This window comes from Metschnikowia bicuspidata (genome assembly GCF_001664035.1).
Source record: "Metschnikowia bicuspidata var. bicuspidata NRRL YB-4993 chromosome Unknown METBIscaffold_3, whole genome shotgun sequence".
In the NCBI taxonomy this organism is placed as follows: domain Eukaryota; kingdom Fungi; phylum Ascomycota; class Pichiomycetes; order Serinales; family Metschnikowiaceae; genus Metschnikowia; species Metschnikowia bicuspidata.
Window position 1 is genome coordinate 500312 of NW_017387733.1, and position 20586 is coordinate 520897.

A 20586-nucleotide genomic window follows, 5' to 3' on the forward strand; every position below is an offset into this window, starting at 1 on the left:
GATCCTGAAAATAGTGAACCCGTTAATTGCATTAAATCTGCTTAAATCAACACGCATGAGAACGCTTTCCTAACCTTGATCGGTATTATTTTGATATTGTCATCATGAAATACATCTAATAGAAGTATACAGAAAAGCGTATTAGCATTAGAGGAAAGAATCTAAAGGTACTTGAAAGGCTTAATGATTTATATGAATTTAGTACATCCAATCCAGAAAGGATTATAGATAGGATGGTATATAACAATTTTATGTTAAATAAAGAGATATGTTTAATCGCTTATGATAAGTTAAGAAGTAGTAAACCAGATATGATGACACCAGGTATTAATACGACTACGTTATATGGTATATCACATGAAGTATTAGATAATTTTATTGAAGAATTAAGATCAATTTTACACCAGCCAAACGCATTGAAATAGATAATGGAGGAAAATGACCATTAAATCTTACCACCTTGAGGTGTTCCTATGTCCGTTTTAACTATTCTACCACTTATAGGATCTATATAACCAGCTTTTAGTAGTCTTTCTATTAACTTTATAAAATGAACATCATCAATTATTCTCCTTAATAAACTTGGGATTAATTGATGAGGTATGTTATTAAAGAATTTATAAATATCTCCCTGTATAGCTCAAGCATAAGGTCCACCACATCTATTCAATGTACCTAATGCTGATTTTTCAGATGTCTTAGGTCTAAATCCATGACTTACATCAAGGAAAAGAGGTTCATAAATGTAATTTAATAACTTCAATATTGCCGCTTGTAATATTGTCCAAGTAAAACACGCAAGTAACAAGAAATGCCGATGTGAACTGGAGGGTTACTAAGCCTAGGTATCTATAACCGTCATTTCATAGGCGCTAGCTGTCATGATTGGCATTGAGCATGATTTTTGACGCAAATATCGCAGGCTAATCTACTAAAAAAGGTGAGAGTGTATTTTTGGCTTCGCTTCAACAGCCCAGAAATACTTGACCCATCTTTGGCAAAGCTTTCTTCAAAACTTAGGTGAATGTATATATATTTCGAGCTAATGAACGTGGAAGCTTCGGTAAAGTACTTGCGTTTTCCTGTCGAGTTCCCACGACAGAGAGCAGACCAGCATAGCCCGTAGGTTTTTCTTCCATGTTTCTACCATCTCTCGAATGCCATAATGATGGAAGTTCCGGTTTTCACTGGCAACAGAACTACAGGGCCAGCGATAGCTGCCATGCCACGAAACCATCAGACTTGAATGTCTGTGAGCTCACTCAAAACAGCTTCAAGGTAAGTATTCCAGACCATAGTGTAGCAGAGCGCGTCCAAGGCTTTTACAAGAAATGGAAAAAAGCAAGAATGTCAACTCATATTATCTTTAATCAGAGCTTTATAATCAGAAGGGTTGTTCTCTATGTGACGCTGCAGTAAAACGCCCAGCACTGTTTCTTACCGCAGGCTGGTTGATGTATGAAATCTTCTTGCTTTGAAAATTGATTACCAACATCATTATGGAGATCAACCGACGTCGGGAGCAACTCAATACTTACACATCAACTAATAGGAGCCTCCCCGTCGAAGCTTAAGATTTCAACGTCTGGAGAATAGTAGGCAATTCTAATCCCGGCAGCGCAGAAGTCTTCACCGCATGATTCAGCCAATCGGCCCAAAAGAACTCTCTGCGGAAGGCAGCACAGGGTGGATGTCAGGCTGGAAGTCCTCATGCCGCAGCTGCGGGTTCTAGTCGTTAGACTGCATACAACACCAAGCTCGCCGCACGTCTCTCGCGGAGCACGAGCGCGAACGCACGACGGCCCGATAACGACGCACATCCGGCACACGGCCGTCACGTGACCCACTCTACTTGTGATCTCCATCAGCCGCTGCGCCAGCGGTCACCGTAGTCCATAGGTACATAGCAACGTAGTCCAGGCCCATGTCTTCTGCCCCGCGCTTCGGCAGAATCTCCAAGCGGCACGTGTCGTGCGTACCGTGTGTTCTCAGTGGCAAGCCGGTCCGGACCGGCCTATCGATTCCCGTCTTTTCTCATACCGGCGAAATCGTGCACCACTACTCGGCACTTGAGAACGCGCCGGGCCATGTTTCCCGCATCTGCGAGGAGGCACAAGTCGGGTTCTTGAAGTGGGCCGCCCGCCCTGCCGACGAGCGCAGGCAGATTCTATTTGCCGCCGCCGCCATCATCGAGAAACACGCGGATTTGTACGTGGAGGCACACCGCGAGATCGGCGGGCCGGCGGGGTTTGCCCGTTTGGGGGTGGCCGGCGCCGTGGCCGGCTGCAGGGAGTATGCGCTGCAGATCACCAATCCGGACGGCGTGGTGTTGCAGCTGGCGGCGGCACAATTGGCCTACACGCGCCAGACACCCATGGGACCCGTTTTGGCGGTGGCTGCGTGGAATGCGCCCGCCATTCTTTGGGCACGTGCGGTCTTGGCGCCGTTGGCCGCGGGCTGCTCGGTGGTGCTCAAGTCCCTGGAAAAAGCCCCGCTTCCGCCCTATCTATTGGTGCAGCATTTGTTGCAGGCCGGCGTGGATGCCCAGGCCTTGCAGCTAGTGCAGGTGCGTGCCCAGGACAACGCGGCGGTGGTGGAGAGCCTCCTCCAAAACCGCCGCATCAAGAAGGTCAACTTCACCGGGTCCACGGCCGTGGGGAGACAAGTGGCGGCGGTGGCCGCGCACAATCTCAAGCCGGCGCTCTTGGAGCTCGGCGGCAAGAACGTGTCGGTGGTCTGCCGCGACGCGGACTTGCCGAAAGCGGCGGCGGACGCGCTTTCCAGTGCCTGGCTTCACAAGGGCCAGGTGTGCATGTGCTTGGACACCGTGTATGTGGACGAGCACGTGTGCGACGAGTTCGTGCGTGTTTTGCAGGCCGAGGCCGCGAGGCTCTGCGCCGAGAACACGGACCTCCGCTTGAACCAGCGGGACGCCGGGGCCGCACGTGGCGTCCATGCGTTGGTGGCGGACGCCGTGGCCAAAGGTGCCCGGGTCTTGCATGGGGGGCTGCCTGGGCACGGCCCCTCCAACTGCTCGCCCGTCATTCTCACGGGCGTGGCCGGCGACATGCGCTTGGCGGCCGAGGAGAGTTTCGGGCCCGTGCTCTCGGTGGAGAAGTTCGCCTCCGTGCCGGCCGTGGTGGAGCACATCAACGACCAGCCGCACGGGCTCAAGGCGTCGGTGTGGAGCTCGGACGTGATGGCCGCGGTGGCTGTGGCCAGCCAGTTGGACTTTGGCGGCGTGCACATCAACGGGTCCACGGTCCACGACGAGCCGACGGTTCCCCACGGCGCCGTCAAGGAAAGCGGCAGCGGCCGCTTCAACAGTGTGTGGGGGATCGAGGAGTTCCGCTATACCAAGGCCATCACCGTGGCCGGGTAGGTTTCTGCTCAAGGCGGGGTCTTGTTTCGGGTATGTTTCTGCTTAAGACGGGCCCTTTTTGGGTACGTTTCTGCTTGCGGCGGGCCCTTTTTGGGTACGTTTCTGCTTGCGGCGGCGTTCTGTCTGCGGCGGGGTCTGCTTGTTGCCAAGCCCGACTGCGGCACGAGCCATGGTCTTTTCTTTTCCAGGAGAGGCCTTAGGTCTGCGTCACCCGTGAGTGCTTCCAGAAAACCGACGGCACTGCTCTGTGACCGGAGGCTCATTGCAAACGATGACCTATAATCAGGTCCAAATAGGCTGCGCCATGGTACAGAGCTAAAGGCTATCTTGGGACAGGGCCGTATATAGTGTGTCTCTGAAACAGTCCATACGCGTTGTACCTTGAAGAGGGCCGTACCGAATGCAATTCCGAACAGGACCAAATACACTGCGCTGAGCACCCAGCCCATACGCTCTTGGAAACGGCCTCAAAAGGGTGAATTTCGACCCGGGCCCATGAGAATACCACATTTCACCACTCTGCCCGGCGACATGTACCTGCCAAAACGAGAAGTCCCGAGCGGCACAGGTCAGGACATATGTCCAAAGACTCGTTTCTGCAAACCACACCGCCTCCAAGGAACATGCCAAGTGCTTAAATATCCCAGTGACAAAACATGCAAAGTGCGAAACATCCAAAGTGCCAAAACATGCAAAGTGCAAAACATGCAAAGTGCAAAACATGCAAAGTGACAAAACATGCAAAGTGCAAAAGATGCAAAGTGCCAAAACATCCAAAGTGCCAAAACATGCAAAGTGCAAAACATGCAAAGTGCAAAACATGCAAAGTACCAAACATCCGAAGTCCAAAACATTCAAAGTGGAAGAACACGCCAAGTGCCAAAACATCCAAAGTGCCAAAACATGCATAGTACCAAACACCCAAAGGGCCAAAACATTCAAAGTGGAAGAACACGCCAAGTGCCAAAACATCCAAAGTGCCAAAACACGCAAAGTGCAAAAACATCAAAGTGCAAAAACATGCAAAGTGCAAAACATGCATAGTATTCAAACAGCGGTTCGCGCAGCCAAGCGCGTCAGGCCATGCCGCCGACCCCCCGCTGGATCTGCCACTGTCCGGTCTAATGAAAGCCCCTCAGAACCCATGGCGGCTGAGCATATCGGCAATGTCCAAGTACAATGCGATCGGGTTGAAAGCCGGCGGCTGCTGGAACATCGCCTGGTCCACAGTGGCCTTCATGCGGTTGGTCCAGTTGATCAAGTCCAAGTGGTCCACGTCGTCCAAAGTGCCCACATACTTCCCCCACTTCGCCAGCGCCACGCTGACCATGCCGTCGTTGTCTACACGCAGGCCGCCCTTGCGGGTGATTTCCCACTTCAAGATCTCGTACGTGGCCCGGAACAAGCGGAGCCCGTCCGGACGCATCTGGGCCCCGTACGAGAAATACGCCACGCTGGGGTCGTCGCGCACGGTCTCATTGAAACCCGCCATGAACGACGTGGTCAACTGCGGAATGGCCTTCGGGCACATTGCCTGGAGAATCTGGTCTTTTTCCACGTAGCTCATCACGAAGTCCGCTACCTCCGACCCCCGGTGCGGCGTGCTGATCGTGGTGAGGCTGACCACGCGATACGGCGACTCGGGGCCCTGGAGTTTCGATATCAAGTACCGCGAATCAAGCCCTCCCATGGAGTGGCCCACCATGTTGACCTTGACGCGGCCGTCGGCAGAGTCGGTGGGGAGGTCCCTGAGCTTCTCCCGGAGAAGCGCGTCCAACAGCGCAGCACGGTCGGCTATGGTGCCGAAAGGGGGCACCTTCGCCGTGATCACTTTGGCACCCGCCTTCGTCAACGCGTCCTCGATCCCGTGCCAATAGTTGACCATGATGGACGAGCTGGGGTTGACTTCCTCCGCGACTTTCTCCAAGTCGTGCTCGGGTTTTTTGCTGCCCGGGAACGCCCGTATTTCCGGGAACTGGAGGAGCGTCATTGTGTCGAAGCCCGAGAGCCCGTGGCACAAGACAATGGGGTATTTTGGCGGCCTGTAGTCGTCGCGCAAGCTGCGGAATTTGTCGGTGATGAGAACCGTCTCATCATGCAGCGAATGTTTCTGTTCGAGCGCACGATTGCACGAGCTGCTGGGGCTGCGGAACTTGAAGTCCCATAGATATAGCGCCAGGAACGACGCGAGCACCCGCACGTGCAGTGGCAGGGGCATTTTGGTGGGCCGAGGATGACGGATCTGCGGTGTTTTGGCGGATCTGCGGTGTTTTGGCGGATCTGCGGTGTTTTGGCGGATCTGCGGCGTTTTGGCGGATTGCTGTCTTTGAAAAGCTTCTCAGCAAAGTCGTCAGGTGACGTGCCGAAGCGTGCCGATGCGGGCGGACGCGCGTGGCGCGGTTGGCTTTCTGTTGCTCGCAGAAACCTGCCGTGTGCGAAATCCGGGGTAATGCCCTGGCATAGGAAGCATGGGCTGTCTCCACGCCACTGGCTACAGGGTTTTGGATACTCGGACATCTACTCGTGCACATGCCCTTCTTTGCATTGCTTGAGGTTGCTGCAGCCGCGGACGAAGCATTTGTCCCCTCGGCCCGGCCCGGCGCTTCTTCTATGTACAATCAGCGTCCGCTGATACTCTTGATCATCAACTGCTTGACGGAGTCAAACGCATTGAGCGTCTTCAAGCCCGTGCCACGCAAAAACACCAAGGGCCCGAAGTCCGTGGAGAACACCTTGTGCAACTTGTCGCACACGCCCATGAGCATGTGGTTGGCGGGCCACGCGTCCGCATTGTACTTCTCGAGCACGAGCGTGGACCCGATGTCAAGCCCGCGGTCGACGCCCGTCTCCAACGCCTGCACAAGCGCCGCCACGTCCAGCTGGCCCATGTTGAGGCCCTGGCCGGCCAACGGGTGCACGGTGTGTGCGGCGTCGCCCACCAAGGCCACGCGCGGCGCCATGTACGCGTCTGCCTGGAGCATTTTCAACGGGAACCTGGCCCTGCTGCCCGGCACAAGCGCACGGATGGGCACCGGGAAGTTCTCGTCCAAGTCTGCCTCCAGCATCTTCAGGGTGCGCCACGCAATGTCCTGGATGACGCGCGTGTCGGCCGGGTCCGCCTTTAACACGCCGTAGAGGTAGTTCAAGTCGACCTCGTCCAAGGTCATGGCCGCGTTGAGCAAGTGGGGGAAGATCTCCGGGTCCGTCTGCTGCAAGATGGCGGCGAGCTCCGGGGTGGTCGACCACACGAACGTGGCGTTGTCCCCGGGCAAGGGCAAGATGGCCAACGGGCCCGTGGTCAAGAACCGCTGCCAGGCCACCGCGCGGTAGTCTTCGAACTGGAGCTTCACGGTGCCCACCACGCCGAAGCGCTCGTAGCTCCAGCCACGCGACGCGATGTCCGCGTACTTGCGCACGGGCGAGTTCTGCCCGTCGGCGCCGACAAGGAGCCGGGCCTGGAGCTGCTCGCCCGAGTCGAGCGTGACGACGGGCCAGTCCAAGCCGGCGTTTTCGGCGCTCTGCGTGATGTCCACGACCTTGGCCCGGTCCACTATGCGCAAGCCGTCGTCCTCGTCGCCAAACTCCTCCTTGAGCTCGTCAAGCTTGCCGAGGAGCGAGCCCTGGATGTGCACCACCTCGCACATGGCGGCGATTGCCGAGGACATGTCCAAATCGCCGCCGTCCGCGTCTCCGGCGCCGCGCAACGTGCTGGAATCAAAGTGGATCCGGGCGGCCGCGTCCTGCGAGTCGTACGCGATCATGTTGTCGTAAAACTGCACGCGGGCCTCCTGCAAAAAGGGCCAGCTGCCGGACTTTTCCTTCATGAACTGGACGGATTTGGGCGTGAGCGACACGATCCGGTTGCTGAAGGCCTCGGGCGGCAGCGCCACGAAGTCACGTGCCGCCAGCAAGTCCAGGCCCTCCACCAACGTGCACAGAAGGTGCTGTGTTTTGGGGCTGTTTTTCAATGCCGCCATGAGAGAAAGGCCTGCCGGGCCGCCGCCTACGATGACCACGTCCTGGAGCACGGGCCTGGCCGCAGCTGAGAGCAACCGCAGAAAGGAGCGCATTTCCGGGTGTGTTTCTGTTTGATCTGCGAGAAAAAAGGCCGAGAAACGGCGAGAAAGGGCGTGTTTGGCGGGGTCAAAGGAAGGCCTAATGGCGAATGTGAGATTCGCGATCACACCATTCTATGCGCGGCTTGATGTCGCGGTGGCGAGATGGTACTACATCAGGTATATTATCTGTGCAAAGTACACATGGAACTATGTATATTACATAGATGGAAGAATATACAAAATATTATATATGGAAGACTATACAAAACACTATATATGGAAGACTATACAAAATATTATATATGGAAGCATAAATATGGATGTCACTCGGCTCGGAGCCAAGAGCGGGGGAAGATCCCATCCAGTCCATGGCCCCTCTTGACGTACCTTTATATGTCCAGGTGCTAAGATTTCGGCCGTTGTAATCTTTGGCCTATGCTTATTGCTAGTAATAAGTTGTTGTGCTTCATTGAATTCCAAGGGAATGGCACGAGCGATGTTTGCACTTTTAAGTACAATATGCCTTGAAGAAAATTAGCCTCGCTTACTCTTTCCAGATAAGAGCGGGTGTTGCGCGTTTGCTAATACAACATCCGGTGTTTTATTGTGGAAAGCCTTTGGCTGGCACTCAAGTTTTGAGTTCAGTCCCAAAATTTGTCTCCAAAATTTCAGAAACACCGAGCAAGAAAAGCAATGGGCTGAATCTGTTTGGGCTATATGGGGTTTGGCTGCATATTGACTCCAATTGGGGATGTTGAGATAGATGACCCAATTATCTTTTCTTCCTTCTTTGAGGAAAAGTCCTTTTCATAGATCTACATCTTAATATATTCTTACGTCCCCATAAGCTAAGCCCCACCGACGCGGTCCTTTCCATAGTACTGTCCGTTCACGTGTTTCCACCACCTTTTGATGATATACCAAGATATGCCCGGTATACGCATACTAGGACTGTCTCCAACTTGACCAAGGCTCTGGATAGGCCTATTGTTTCAATGCAGGGTAGACTTCAACAGGGGACGTGTTGGCTGGATACAAGCTGCGTTGAACGATCGTGTGTTTGCTGCGATAGATTGATGAGCTGGAGCCTTTAAGAAATTCCTAACTGCTTGATTACACAGCATCTATGCCCGTTTGCGCCATCTTGGATTGCAACGAAAACCTTAGCGTGGCAGTCCAAAGGAGGTCAATTTTTGAATGATAGTCCCATTTAATCCTCAACATTGTGAAATAATTATTAATAAAATCGCTTGAGACTTTGAACTATTAGCCCCATGGAATGAACTAACATGTCATGGCCCTAACGCGGGTCTCTAGATTCCGTAGAAATGGCCCAATTTTGGATTTACATGAGGTCAGATTACTTCGTTGCCCATCAATTGTTGAAACCACCTAGTGTTACTTTCAGCCTTCACAGACAAATACTCTTATTTTTTGGCATTCATCCACCTCGCATAGTATGCGAGAGTCCGGGCCCCTCTTGATTTTCGACACCCAGAGCCTGATATAAAGATTATAGAAAAGATTTAGTAAATCATTATTTACCCAACTGACGGACGCTAGATATTCAAGAAAGTCTTTCGATATCTGGGTAACAAATACACGTCTTTTCTGGCCTATACCTGTGTTATTCTGTTGCAACAAATTGTGAATGTTGTCTGTTTACACAAACAAAACAAAAAAGGAAGTCTTTTAAAGATATCCAAGGAAAAGAATAATAGGCGCGTAAGCGTTTTACTCTATTTCTGTTAGGTGATGAGGTAGTGGTATATAGCAGCTCTTCTGCTTCGCCATCAAATCTAAATAGGCATCCCGGAAGGGTTTGATAAATATAATCAGAAATAGACACTCAACACACCCCTTCGTAATAGTGAAAGAGCATCACTAGTGTCTTCTCAAATTCGCTACATCCGGCAAGCTAAATAGGTGATTCACTCACAAAGTAAAGCCATACGTGTCAATTTATTACGACTTGCAAACTAAATACACAGAATAATAGGAGACAGTGAATCGCCAACATTCATCGAACCAAAGAAAACTTTACGCTCCTCCGACTAAGATAACCATCCATTACGAACGAGTATGCTTCATACTCCGGATTTCTAGCACCTTATGGAGAACAGTGGCTCTTCAAACTGCTGGACCCCGTGATATTCATCCGCTCGCTCAATTTCTCAAAAAAGATGCGACCAAACGCCATTCCAAGCACGATGGCAAAAAAGTACACCACGCTGAAAGTCATTGCCACCAACATCATGGCATATGCAAACATTTCGGCCAAAAATGCAAGTAAAAGCCTGATGAAGTCTTTAACCAGAGAAGTAAGAAAAGACACCTTTTGTATACCAGCTGAAGTGTGACCCTCTTCTGCATCAGATGTCTTCTCATTCTCATCACATTCGCATTGTTCAATAATTTTCACCAGCTGAGGATATTGGTAGTTGGGGTTTTTCCAAACCTTGGCCTCAAGGTAGTTCCTGACGAAATCAAATCCCTTCGTGACAAATGATGCAACAAAGCACAACAAAAATATTCCAAACGCCTGTCCTCCATTTGAGGCTGTTAAGTTCTTAAACAAGACAGGGTAGTCCTCATAGGACGTGGTCAACCACATGTTCATCTTCATTTTGAGTTAATTATTTATCGCTGCAATCCTTGTGGTCTTCAAAGTCATCGTGTCAAAACGATATGGCTTTTATACCTCAACCCCAAAACCAACAGTACAGGTGTATTCTGATACGAGCAGTTATAATTTCCCGAAGTACTAAAGTCTTGGCTCGTGTGTATGATAGTGAGTAAAGTACAAGCGCTTAATTTACCTGTCGCTGTATAAAGCCGTGTTGCTTCCGGGGAAAAGTGATTCTAAGTGAAAGAAAAATACAAGATTACAAGCATACGAACCCGGGCTGGCTTCTTGTTTTGCTGCTCAATTTTAAGAGGTTACAGAATATTATCTTTTATCATAACTTATCAACCCATAACAAGTTTATGGAATTCTTGGTATATGCTGTAGTTCGCGAGGCTTGAGCGCCATGTTTAAGGTGTGAGTACTTCAAATAAGATCATATCGTGTCTTTGATAATTCAATACTAGGGACTATTGTAGAGGATTCCAGAAAAAAAAATTCTTACGGAAAACAATCGTTTCCAACGCGATGGATAGCTCAGGGTGCTGGTTCCAATTAGATTCATATCTCCAAGATTCTATTGGCCCTTATTTGCTCGCCTCATGCATGTAATCTCCCCAAACAGAAAATATATCCGGGCAAGGAAATTTGCCTAACTTCTTAGAGCCACGATTAAACTCAAGCTAGCTCGTCTCTCAATGTTCCATGCTAATACTGAATGAATTTATGCTGTCTTTGTTTGAAGTTGTGACATCGAGTTTTGGCCATAAAACCAGGGCAGTACATGAGAATAGACAGCTTATGCCGCCCTTGAGTATTTATAAGCCTTCTTTAAGGAGTTAAACAATACACACGCCTCAGTAAAAGACTCATTTCCCTGAATATACGAATGGGTTCAGAACAAAAATCGGAAGACGGATTGGAATATTTTCTGTACATCTTTTCGAGATGAATCTGAAACAGGAGAAGCTGATTCAATGCTCATAGATTAACGGCTAGACTAACATTCTTCTGACAGAGCAGGCTGTACGATTTGAATGGAATCTACGAACTATCAAGGGATGTTCTGCGTCCTATATACTTGGTGAGTCACTAAATTATATCCGATCATGTTTATCCATTTCCCCACCGTTTCCCAGTATGCAAACGAGCAAACAAGAAAGCAATAATCGTCATAGTGATAAAGTTTCTGAAAAATAATTGCTGAATAGAAACAACAGTTTAATTTATAAGTCTCATAAATGGCAGTAAAAAGAAACTGACATCGGCCACCTTTTTTGGTTTTAATGGTCACGCGAATCATACTTTCACACTACTAAAACTACACTGCTGTTCATAAGCAACGTATCGAGAGCTCCCAACGATGCGGACCCAATCCAATCGCCTTTTACTCCTTCCGATAATGCTTCGAAACATTGCAATGCTCCCAATCTTGTATCTCTGGCACCGTGGACTGTAAACATAAAAATATGTGACTCAATGTTTTTGTTGGTTCATTAGATCTGTAAAATAAAGACCACCGGGCCGTCGTCTTTCGTCGCATATCACGTCTATATGCAAAGGCCCAATACTAATATCAACAAGCAAAACAGCCGCCAACTGAGCAAATCAAAAAACCCTGAGTGAACGCGTATGGTTGCCCAAAGCCTCCACATTTCATCTCATCGATCGACAAAACTATTCTAACTTTTCACAGCGACTCCCTTACATAGAGAGTCAGGTCTTCGTTTCTTCCGACGAGAGTATCTGCATGGAAAGCAGACCAGATTCTCCCCCACTCATACTTTTTGTTTCTTCTGCTCAGGCTCGTCATCGTCATCGTCATCATCACTCACATCTAACTCCTCGCCCTCCGAAGAATCTACATCGCTGTCTTGCTCGGAGTTCATGGCCTCCACGTACAAGTTGACCGCGCCTGGGAAAATCTCGTCCGTGATGAGCTGTGCCAAATCCTCGCCACCCCGGAATTCCTTGCCTGGTTTTTTGCCCGTCCATTCGAACCACGCAAAAAACGACCGCATGCCTTGGCGGTACTTTTTGCGTTGTTCTGGGGTGTACTCGCCCAGCTTCTCACTGCGGATCTTGGCTGGGCTAATATCCTGGAGCTCCTGGGGCCATTCCACTGTCACTGGCTGAGAAACCATGAGTTCCTGGCCATCCTTCTTGGAAAATGTGAACTTCTTGGTCACCGTCTGCTGTGGCACCAGTGCATCTCCCTCGCTGCCGGAAAACTGGAAAGTGATTGAAAAATCTCTATAGTTATCTACGTCGTCAGAGTCCACTACATCTCGATGTACATAGATATCGGAGATCAGCTCCATGTACTTCAAGTCCTCGGGCCGCACGTACTCGGCGAAATCATCACACTGGGCTAGCACAATATACCAGAACTGCGGGATGTTCTGCGTGATGGCCCTTCTCTTGCTGAAAATACCCTGTGTTGTTTTGGCGTGGAAAATCTCACATTGTTTTTCGGCCTCGGCCATCTGGACTTCACAGTTGCTCAATTTCTCGAGATGCTCACTGAGCTCTGTTGCTGAGGGTGACATTTTTCGTGGTAAAAGAAAGGAAACTAGTTGTTTTTATGTTTCGTCAGAGAATGCTACCCCGATGTGAGTCCATGGCGATGGATGTTTTATATTAGCACTAGCTGTCTGCATGCAACGCGCACGGGCAGACCCCGATTATAGAACGATGCTAATCAACTGGGGTTTTTTGTTCTGAAAAAAACATCGTATTAGAGTCTGTGACTAATTGGGTGTAAGATCCTAACATTACCAAAAAACCACAAACACAAAACCCATAATAGATTGCAACATTTACTCAGGAAGACGCGAGCATATAAAAAGTGAGTCAGCATAAAAAAGACGACCTCGGTGAGGGTCGAACTCACGATCTTAAGATTAACAGTCTTACGCCTTAGCCAACTTGGCCACGAAGTCACGATGTCTGAGACTGTCCATGGGTGAATTTGTCAAAAAGGATTCTTTCTGGGCTATAGCTCGTTTTTTAAGTCTGGCCTAGGGAGTTTTTCGTTTAGTTGTTGCGTCGTTTGCATTTGCAGAGCTCAGATTGCAATCTTAACTTGTTGCTCGGGCCCTGACCGACAACTCTTTGGAGAACTTAACAAAATTAAATTGATACACTCGAAGGCGTGGCGAGTCGCAGGAAGTTGGATCCTTAAGTCCGCTTCAACCATTCGAGTTGAAGCAACTACTACAGGAGACTTATCCAAGAAAGCGATGACGAAATATCCAATACGTAAACAGATACGGTCCAGGAGGCAGACCGTGATATCGGAAGGGGACGGGCCGAGTTTCGACACTTGATATGGAACTGAGAGCTGTTTGAAGGTTTTTATTCGTATAGACTTGCTCTTTCAATCAGATGAATTATTAAAACAATGTTGGATCATCCTTTCACACCACGAGTAATGTCAATTTGACTTTGTGAAGCTGTTTTACTTTTGAAGAAATACACACTCTGTTGTCTTCCTATTGTTGTAATGGGGTGCGTTGTCCAATTCGTGGTTTCCTAGAGCGGCTGGATTTCCACATGATCATTGTAGTCCTAAAGAAGCACCCATAAGGCTTCATAAATGTCAAGCTACTCAGCATACATCTGTAGAGCTTCAAAAATCCAAGCTTTCCCAGAGCTCCTGAGTTTTGGTATGCTCGGACCCCAATACATTAACGAGCAATTATTAAAGAAGCCAAAGTGTTCCTAAGATTGAAACAAGTTAGAGTCTCTTTAGACATATTCATGGATTTTTCAGTCTCCATTCTTGAAACACCTTTACCGACATGCGAGCCAGTTTCCGTCTATCTTATCCGATCCTTTTTTCTCCAAGATTGTATGGGCAACCCGTTCAAGGTGAGTATTTGACCACCCATCCAACCTATTCAATTTAAGAATAAACAAACGGAGGTCACTAGCATGTCTTCTTTGTCATGGCTATAAGCCACTGATCGTACTTTTGATTTCACGTTTTCATGCAGCAGCTCCCGGTGTTGGAAGAGTCTTTGAGCACGACAGTACATCGTACGCTCGAACATAAAGGCATAGCTCCGTTTTAAAAATGGCTTCCTGATAAACAGACGTCAAATGCCAGAATTAGCCCATTTCTATGACTGGGCCTCCAGGAATAGACAGTGCCGCAAGATAGGCACATCCGAATGACCCATACACAGCGGCCCCCAAAAACCCGACCGTCTGTGAGCTCCACTTACCCAGATACGCCCTATTTTATCGGCACAATAAGCAGCACGCGGCCCGTCTTCTCGTCGGTGTATTTTCTCTATATGCAATTACTTTCTGGCGCCCTTTCTTAACATCTCTGGCAACTTGAACGGCACCTTCAACACAGCAACCTTGTAGGTGGCCGCGTCCTTTTTGGAGAGCCCCAACTCCAGTGCCAAGCCCACGCCCACGGGCTTGATGGTGGCTCCCATGGCACGGAACAACCCTGTGATCCGTGTGGGCTTCATGTTCAACTCGTGTGCCAAAGGAAGCAACTCCAAGAGAAAGCCGTTGAGGTGGAAGAGAAGTGCCAAGAGGTGACAAAGCAACTTGTCCTCGTGGAACGGATCGATGACGAACGACCGATCCTTGGACTTGGCAAACGATGACGAGGTGCGTTTGGCCACGGCAAAGCGCTCCAACACGCCGTCCACCAAGACCTCCGCGGGCTTGTTGCCCAATTTCTCCATGAGCGTGGTTTTGTCGCGGACCCGGCGGTTGTTGTACACGCCAAACAACAAGGACGCGTAGTACAACATCTGGAGCCTCTTGGTGTTGCCCAAGGAGACGAACTTGTCGAGGTTCTTGGCCACAAACGCCGATTTCGCATAGGGCATGAGCTCGAGCCGCGTGTCCGCGGACTCCTCCTCCATCAACGCATTGACACGGATGGCCGTTCTCTCCGCCTTCGGTATTATCGCATCTAGCGGGAAAATGTCCTCCACGGCCGTGGCGTTTTCGTTGGCTTGGGGGATAGGCCTGTCCACAGACCCCTCCAGCAGCATCTGCTCGCGCGAGGGCATGATGGCCGTGATCTCGGCGACATTGTCGATGATGTCCATCTCAACGTCCTGCAACTTGTCGGCATCGATCTTGTTTTTCTGCAAGTTGACGATCGCGGCCTTGGCCTTCTTGGTACCGAACGCCTCGCCCAACGCGTTTCTCTGTATGTAGTTCATCTGGCCACGCAGCTTGACCCGGGGGCCCTTGTGCACCCGGTGCTCCAAAGACGTCACGTGCGACTGGATCATGGGCGCCTTGAAAAGCTCCACGGACTTGCTTTTTGGGTCGTAGAGCGCCACCACGTAGTCGTTGCTGTCACGTGCCTCGCCCGAGTCGCCGTTGTACTCCAAAGTCGAGTTTTCGCCATGCAAGACGTACCGATGGCTATCGTGCTTGTGCTGATAGAGTTCGAACAGCGAGTCCTGCGGGATCTGCATTCCGTTGAAGAAGGAGCCCACCACGTACGAGGGCGTGTCATTGGCCGCGGCGACCTTCAACTCCGACGTTTTAGTCTGCGACTTGCCCATGGTTTTGTGTGTGTTTCCGAGCGGTGCAGGGTCGAAGCTACTCTGTTGAGCGAGCACTCAAGTTTTTCCTACTCATCGCACCAAAAAGCGTCTTTAGGCGCACGCAGCGGCCGCTGCGTATATGCACGCAAGCACTCTGCGCCAGAGGCATTCTTACCCGAAGCGGCGCATCGTTCTCAATGCTCTTGTGGCCCATGGAGAAAACACACTACGAGGTTTTGGGCGTGCCTTCGGACGCATCAGCCAAGTGCATCCGCACCGCCTACCACCAGCTCTTGCTCCGGGCACACCCGGACAAATCCCGGGGAATCCCGGCCCCGCTCCTCGCCGCAGATGCCGGCTCTACTATCGCTGAGCTCCAGGCAGCATATGCGGTTTTGGCAGACGACCTGCAACGGCACGCTTATGACGATGAGTTGAAGACTGCTTTCAAGAAGCAAGGCTTTAACATCACGGGTGCAGGTTTGGACTTCCACACGCTTGCCGAGTTCACCGAGACACACGTGCCCAATACAGACGAATACCAGTGGACCAGAGACTGTCCACGGTGCACGTCTCTTGGTTCCATTCTTCTTACTGAATCCGACTTGGAGCGAGGCACTGCTGATGGCACGGGCGGCTACCAGATTGTGGCGCCATGCCTGGCCTGCAGCTTGTGGATCACCGTGCTGTATGAAGAGGCAACTGAAGAATAGGGCACTTATGGAATAGACGAATCGAGGAATATAGTCATTCAGGAATAGTGCAATCTAGGAATCGGGCCATCGAGTGATCGAGCAATCGAAGGTTATGGGGTGGATTTTCTTGCTGCGGCTCTTTTTCTTCTTCGATTTCCCAATGGCCAGAACTAAAAACGGCCAAGTATTAGAGAGAGGCATTGGCCCGGATGAAAACCACATGTTTTGGGAGCACAACGATTTGCTCATGGGGTGATCAATGTGTGTTGGTCTGACCTCGCCAATAAGATCCAGGGGCCTGACCTGATCTTGGCCGCATGAAACGGTCAATCTATTATCACTCTGTCATTCTTCAAGGAAGGAGTTGATGGTTCTTTGGAGAAGATGATACGTACTACGCAAGATATTGCGATTTGATGAGAAAGATAATCGCAGAGTTCGAGTGGTTATGATCCCGTGGTCATTCAGATTAAAATGCTTGCATTTCGTGATTTTCCTGAACAGTGCCACGTACACCATCGGCCCTCGCTAACCGTAAGCGGGGAGGATTAGACCAAGGGTCATTTGCGGCAAACCATCCAGGACACAGTAGCTGAAAGGTGAAGGGCACGCAAAAAGACAGGCCCCGAGCGTGTGTGTTCTCAGAATGGCGTCCATAGATATACAGAAATCACAAGCATGTCTCGGACCAAGTGCATCTGGAACAGGAAGCCAGTAAACGCTCGCTCGAGTTTCATGCCCAGATCTGTCCCTCACTCTCTACTAGCAGCATAGCCCATGTCGATGTATAAATATGCACCCGCTCTTGCCTGGCCAGCCCTATATACAAATCTGCCAGTCAGCAAGAGGAATCCAGCTCTACTTATGCCAGTTCTTCTCAGCCACCATGATGGCGCTAAGCGCACCCGCCATGGCCTCGAAGTCGCTCATCAAATTCACGTGGCCTGCACTTGAAGAAAACTTGCCCACGATGTGGCCCTTGCCCGTCTCCGGGTCGTGCATTTCAAAGCCCTTGTTTTCGGGCATCAACCACTTCTGGTGCACCACGCCGTCGCCGTGCCCGTAGTAGAAATGATAGTAGTTTCCATCCTTGATGTCCTGGCGGCTTTTCACATACGAGCCGCGGACAGACGGCACCTTGTCGCCATACACAACCGCAAGCGGCGGGTATTTCTGCGCCAAACGGCCGTCGTACTCGAGCCCCATGAGGAATTTCTTGGCGCGGGCCAAAGTGTCGCTCAAGTAGTTGTAGGCCTCGGAGAACGAGAAAGAGAACTTGTCCTCCATGAGCTCGTCAACCGGGCTAGCCGGATTGAGCCGCCCGGTCTTGTGCCGCTTCTGCATCTGCAGGTTGGTGAGCAACGTGATCTTGCCTTTACGGTTGATGCCCGTTTGGATCTGCTTGATGCGAGAGCCGATGGAGCCGATGGGCGATGACAGGGCCAGCATTTCCTCTACCGGATGGTGTTCGGCCACCACGGTTTCTATCAGCGTGAGCCCCGGGCTGGCTTCCTTTGTCCCCAGCTCGTGTGCCCTGCGTGCAGACGAAACAAGCGGGTTCAAGTTGTACTCCACCCAGGTCTCCGGGTCAAAGTAGTCCAAGTCGTACAGCTCGCCCGTGTCCGCATTGGAAAACACGCGGCCCGACATCGGAAGAAATGCAAACGACGAGCGCATCATGAAGTTGGTCTCGAACGTCAAGATGCGGTCGGAGAACATCACCAGATCGCCGTACCGAAGGGGCCCCAAGATATTGAAGCACTCGCTGGGAACACCCACGTAGACAAGCCCGCGGAACAAGTCGGGCCGCTGCTGCATGGCGCCATGTGCCACAAGCCCGCCCATGGAATGTGCAATGACGATGGGCTTGCTGCCCGTGTCCTTGTAAATTTTGTCTAGACAGTCCACCAACTGCGGGCTGGTGATGTCGAGGCTGAGCCGCCAGTCGTAGCCAAACTCCGTGATGGTCGTCTTGCCGTTGTCGAGCTTTTTGAGGAACCGCTTGCAGATGTCGAAGGGCCCAATGTTCTTCAAGATGCCGTCCGGGTAAATGAGGTCGGTAGCCCGCAACTCGTCCTCCGGCAGCGGGCCCAAAAGAAGCCTGATTTTGCGCAAGTTGAGCCCTGCCTTTAAGGGCACCCACGCACGCTTGCCCGTGGCGGTTTCGCGGAGAATCAGGCCCCGGTACCCGCCCAACACCACGATGGGACCCGAGATCTCGCTATAAACTGCCTCGTAGGGCTTTTTGTTCTTGACGATAAACTCGGGCAAGAAGTCCGAGATGTTTTCTTTGATCAGCTGCTTCATTGCACGGAACCGCACGTCGTCCGTGCCCTTCTGTGACGAGAAAAAACGGGCCTCGTCCACCGTGGTGACCGATTGCTGCCGTTCCAAGCGGAGCCGGAGATCCTCGATTTCGGGGTCCTCGTCTCTGTGCACAAACGGCAACTTGAGCCCCAGCCGAATCGAAGAGAGCCCGCCAAAAGGAAGCGAGAACAGAAACACCTTCTGCCCAAAAAACTCGTGCCCGTGTGCCGCGCTGGAGTGGCCGTTTTCGGTCGTTCCATCGCCCACAGAAACCTCCTGTCCACCCACGAGCGACTCGGCGTCCTCCTTGGTATAGTGCCGCTCAATGTTGGCGTTGTTGGCGGCGCCAGAATATGCCTGGAGATCCAGGTCCGTATAATGGAGCTCACGCACGGCAAAGTCATCTTCTGCAGGCCTGGTCTCGGGAGCACACCGGGGACTGTCTCCGGGCTCCCTGTGCAGTACCTCCGGTGGTGGCGTGGGACTTTTACTCATCGAAATACGCTACTTCTTGGTGGTGGAATTGGCATTCCAGGTAGCCCCAGACTTAAGATCTATATTAGACCGATGCGCGGAAGGCCCGGAACGCTGTGTGCGTCTGTGTGCAGGACACTGGGTTTAGAGTCCGGGCCGTGGGTTGGCACAGCTCGGGGAGCGCGGGCTGAAAGTCCGGTCAGTCTGGTGGCAGGACGCAGGGTTCGTGTGCCTGTCACCGGATGTCTTTTTGTGTGTGCAGAAGTCAGTGTTGGCAGGATGCTGGCAGGTCACGTGCGGAGCTGAGGCGCAGGGTCGGTACATCAGAGAGATCTGGAAATCAAGAGGAGCAACAGCGAAAAAGTGCCAGAGAGCCGAAATTGTAATGTGAAGAGTTCAGACACGAAGAAGTCACCCAAATGCATCATGTTTGCTGCCCGGGCCTATTTACCTGTGACTATCATTCATGACAGGGCACGTGACTATTCTGGGGCACACGTCCTCGGGGGTTTCAATGATTTTTGAAAAGACATGGAGTGCAACCTGGCTCCTTTCTTGGACTAATGTTTCGAGTTCTGCACGTACAAAATATCACAAGCTGACATGGTGGTGCAAGCATATTCTTGCTTTGCAGGGGTTCTGCGATTAAATATAAATACAAGAACTGGGGAAACTCCCCGACATTTGTTCCTATTCTTGCGGGCTGTGAAATCTGATTCTAGCTAATTGCATCAGGTCATACCCATGCTTGAGAAGTATAGCCCTTTCTCTATTCTGTTGAAAGAAGTGCACCGGAAGTGCACCGCATGGAATGCTGGGTATGAGCCTTGTGAGATACTACGCGCAGGTTCAAAATGCAACAATTTCGCAACCTATTGTCTGAGACTCCGAGACTACACACCCCAGACTAAGAATCTATAATGAAGTACACAAGAGTTTTTCTCAGTTTTCAAATGAAAAAATTTGGTGACGCCATTCAAAGTCTACGAGGGATTTAGTATCATTCGGCACGAAGCTTCTGTGTGAAAAACATCTATAGTTTTCGTCTCGATGGTCACTATACTGAGTACTTTAGTGTCTTGCTCACTCAAACATGACTATCACGCAAGAGCTTGCCGACCAATGATGCTATCATGTAATCTGAATACAAGCCCTTCAAAAAGTTTCAGGTTTTTACCAAAGCTGTTGCGAAATGAATTCAAACTTTACGTCAGATTGGTAGCAATGCTGATATGTTGTTGACAAGACAGTGTCTTATTTTCTTTTCGAAAAGAAGACTTTTAATTTGACGCTAACAATGCTGAATTTTTCTACACTGAATAGGATGTTGGGGAGTTGGGCTTTATTTTCGTTTGCACTAGTCACTTTACTCATTTACCTCTTGTAAGGATGTTCACACGCGGCTCATAATCATCACACAGACAGATTTTAGTACATCAGTGGGACTCGTATAAAAATACACACAGGTGTTTTTTGGCTTGCATGCTATGATCTCCCTAATTGCTTGGAAAAG

The 20586-nt window shown here is 50.5% G+C and overlaps 8 protein-coding genes and 1 non-coding gene across 9 annotated transcripts; 2 read left to right on the top strand and 7 right to left on the bottom strand.

Moving 5' to 3' along the window:
- Window positions 1-1581: 1581 nt before the first annotated feature.
- Window positions 1582-3801, top strand: METBIDRAFT_171326 (uncharacterized protein). Its single transcript, XM_018854695.1, has one exon. The coding sequence runs from the start codon at window positions 1925-1927 to the stop codon at window positions 3380-3382; it is 1458 nt and encodes a 485-aa protein (XP_018711530.1). The 5' UTR covers window positions 1582-1924; the 3' UTR covers window positions 3383-3801.
- Window positions 3802-4517: 716 nt separating this feature from the next.
- METBIDRAFT_78118 (triglyceride lipase) lies at window positions 4518-5600 on the bottom strand (the record flags this gene model as incomplete). The annotated part of the gene is made up of 2 exons (XM_018858823.1): window positions 4518-5471; window positions 5583-5600. The coding sequence occupies 2 exons, from the start codon at window positions 5598-5600 to the stop codon at window positions 4518-4520; spliced, it is 972 nt and encodes a 323-aa protein (XP_018711531.1).
- Window positions 5601-6000: 400 nt separating this feature from the next.
- COQ6 (putative N,N-dimethylaniline monooxygenase) lies at window positions 6001-7452 on the bottom strand (the record flags this gene model as incomplete). The annotated part of the gene is made up of 1 exon (XM_018857450.1): window positions 6001-7452. One exon carries the CDS (start codon window positions 7450-7452, stop codon window positions 6001-6003), a length of 1452 nt encoding a protein of 483 aa, XP_018711532.1.
- A 2098-nt stretch (window positions 7453-9550) lies between these two features.
- Window positions 9551-10060, bottom strand: METBIDRAFT_40762 (copper transporter family protein; the record flags this gene model as incomplete). The annotated part of the gene is made up of 1 exon (XM_018857310.1): window positions 9551-10060. The coding sequence occupies one exon, from the start codon at window positions 10058-10060 to the stop codon at window positions 9551-9553; it is 510 nt and encodes a 169-aa protein (XP_018711533.1).
- Window positions 10061-11844: 1784 nt separating this feature from the next.
- METBIDRAFT_78120 (uncharacterized protein) lies at window positions 11845-12615 on the bottom strand (the record flags this gene model as incomplete). Its single annotated transcript, XM_018858824.1, has 1 exon — window positions 11845-12615. One exon carries the CDS (start codon window positions 12613-12615, stop codon window positions 11845-11847), a length of 771 nt encoding a protein of 256 aa, XP_018711534.1.
- A 319-nt stretch (window positions 12616-12934) lies between these two features.
- On the bottom strand, window positions 12935-13008 carry METBIDRAFT_t153. The gene has a single exon. It is a non-coding gene; the product is annotated as a tRNA-Asn (tRNA).
- Window positions 13009-14373: 1365 nt separating this feature from the next.
- On the bottom strand, window positions 14374-15615 carry METBIDRAFT_42443 (DNA-directed RNA polymerase I subunit; the record flags this gene model as incomplete). Its single annotated transcript, XM_018857544.1, has 1 exon — window positions 14374-15615. The coding sequence occupies one exon, from the start codon at window positions 15613-15615 to the stop codon at window positions 14374-14376; it is 1242 nt and encodes a 413-aa protein (XP_018711535.1).
- A 194-nt stretch (window positions 15616-15809) lies between these two features.
- Window positions 15810-16310, top strand: METBIDRAFT_42357 (uncharacterized protein; the record flags this gene model as incomplete). Its single annotated transcript, XM_018857534.1, has 1 exon — window positions 15810-16310. The coding sequence occupies one exon, from the start codon at window positions 15810-15812 to the stop codon at window positions 16308-16310; it is 501 nt and encodes a 166-aa protein (XP_018711536.1).
- An 840-nt stretch (window positions 16311-17150) lies between these two features.
- On the bottom strand, window positions 17151-19094 carry METBIDRAFT_78122 (esterase/lipase family protein; the record flags this gene model as incomplete). The annotated part of the gene is made up of 2 exons (XM_018858825.1): window positions 17151-18956; window positions 18993-19094. 2 exons carry the CDS (start codon window positions 19092-19094, stop codon window positions 17151-17153), a joined length of 1908 nt encoding a protein of 635 aa, XP_018711537.1.
- Window positions 19095-20586: the final 1492 nt, after the last annotated feature.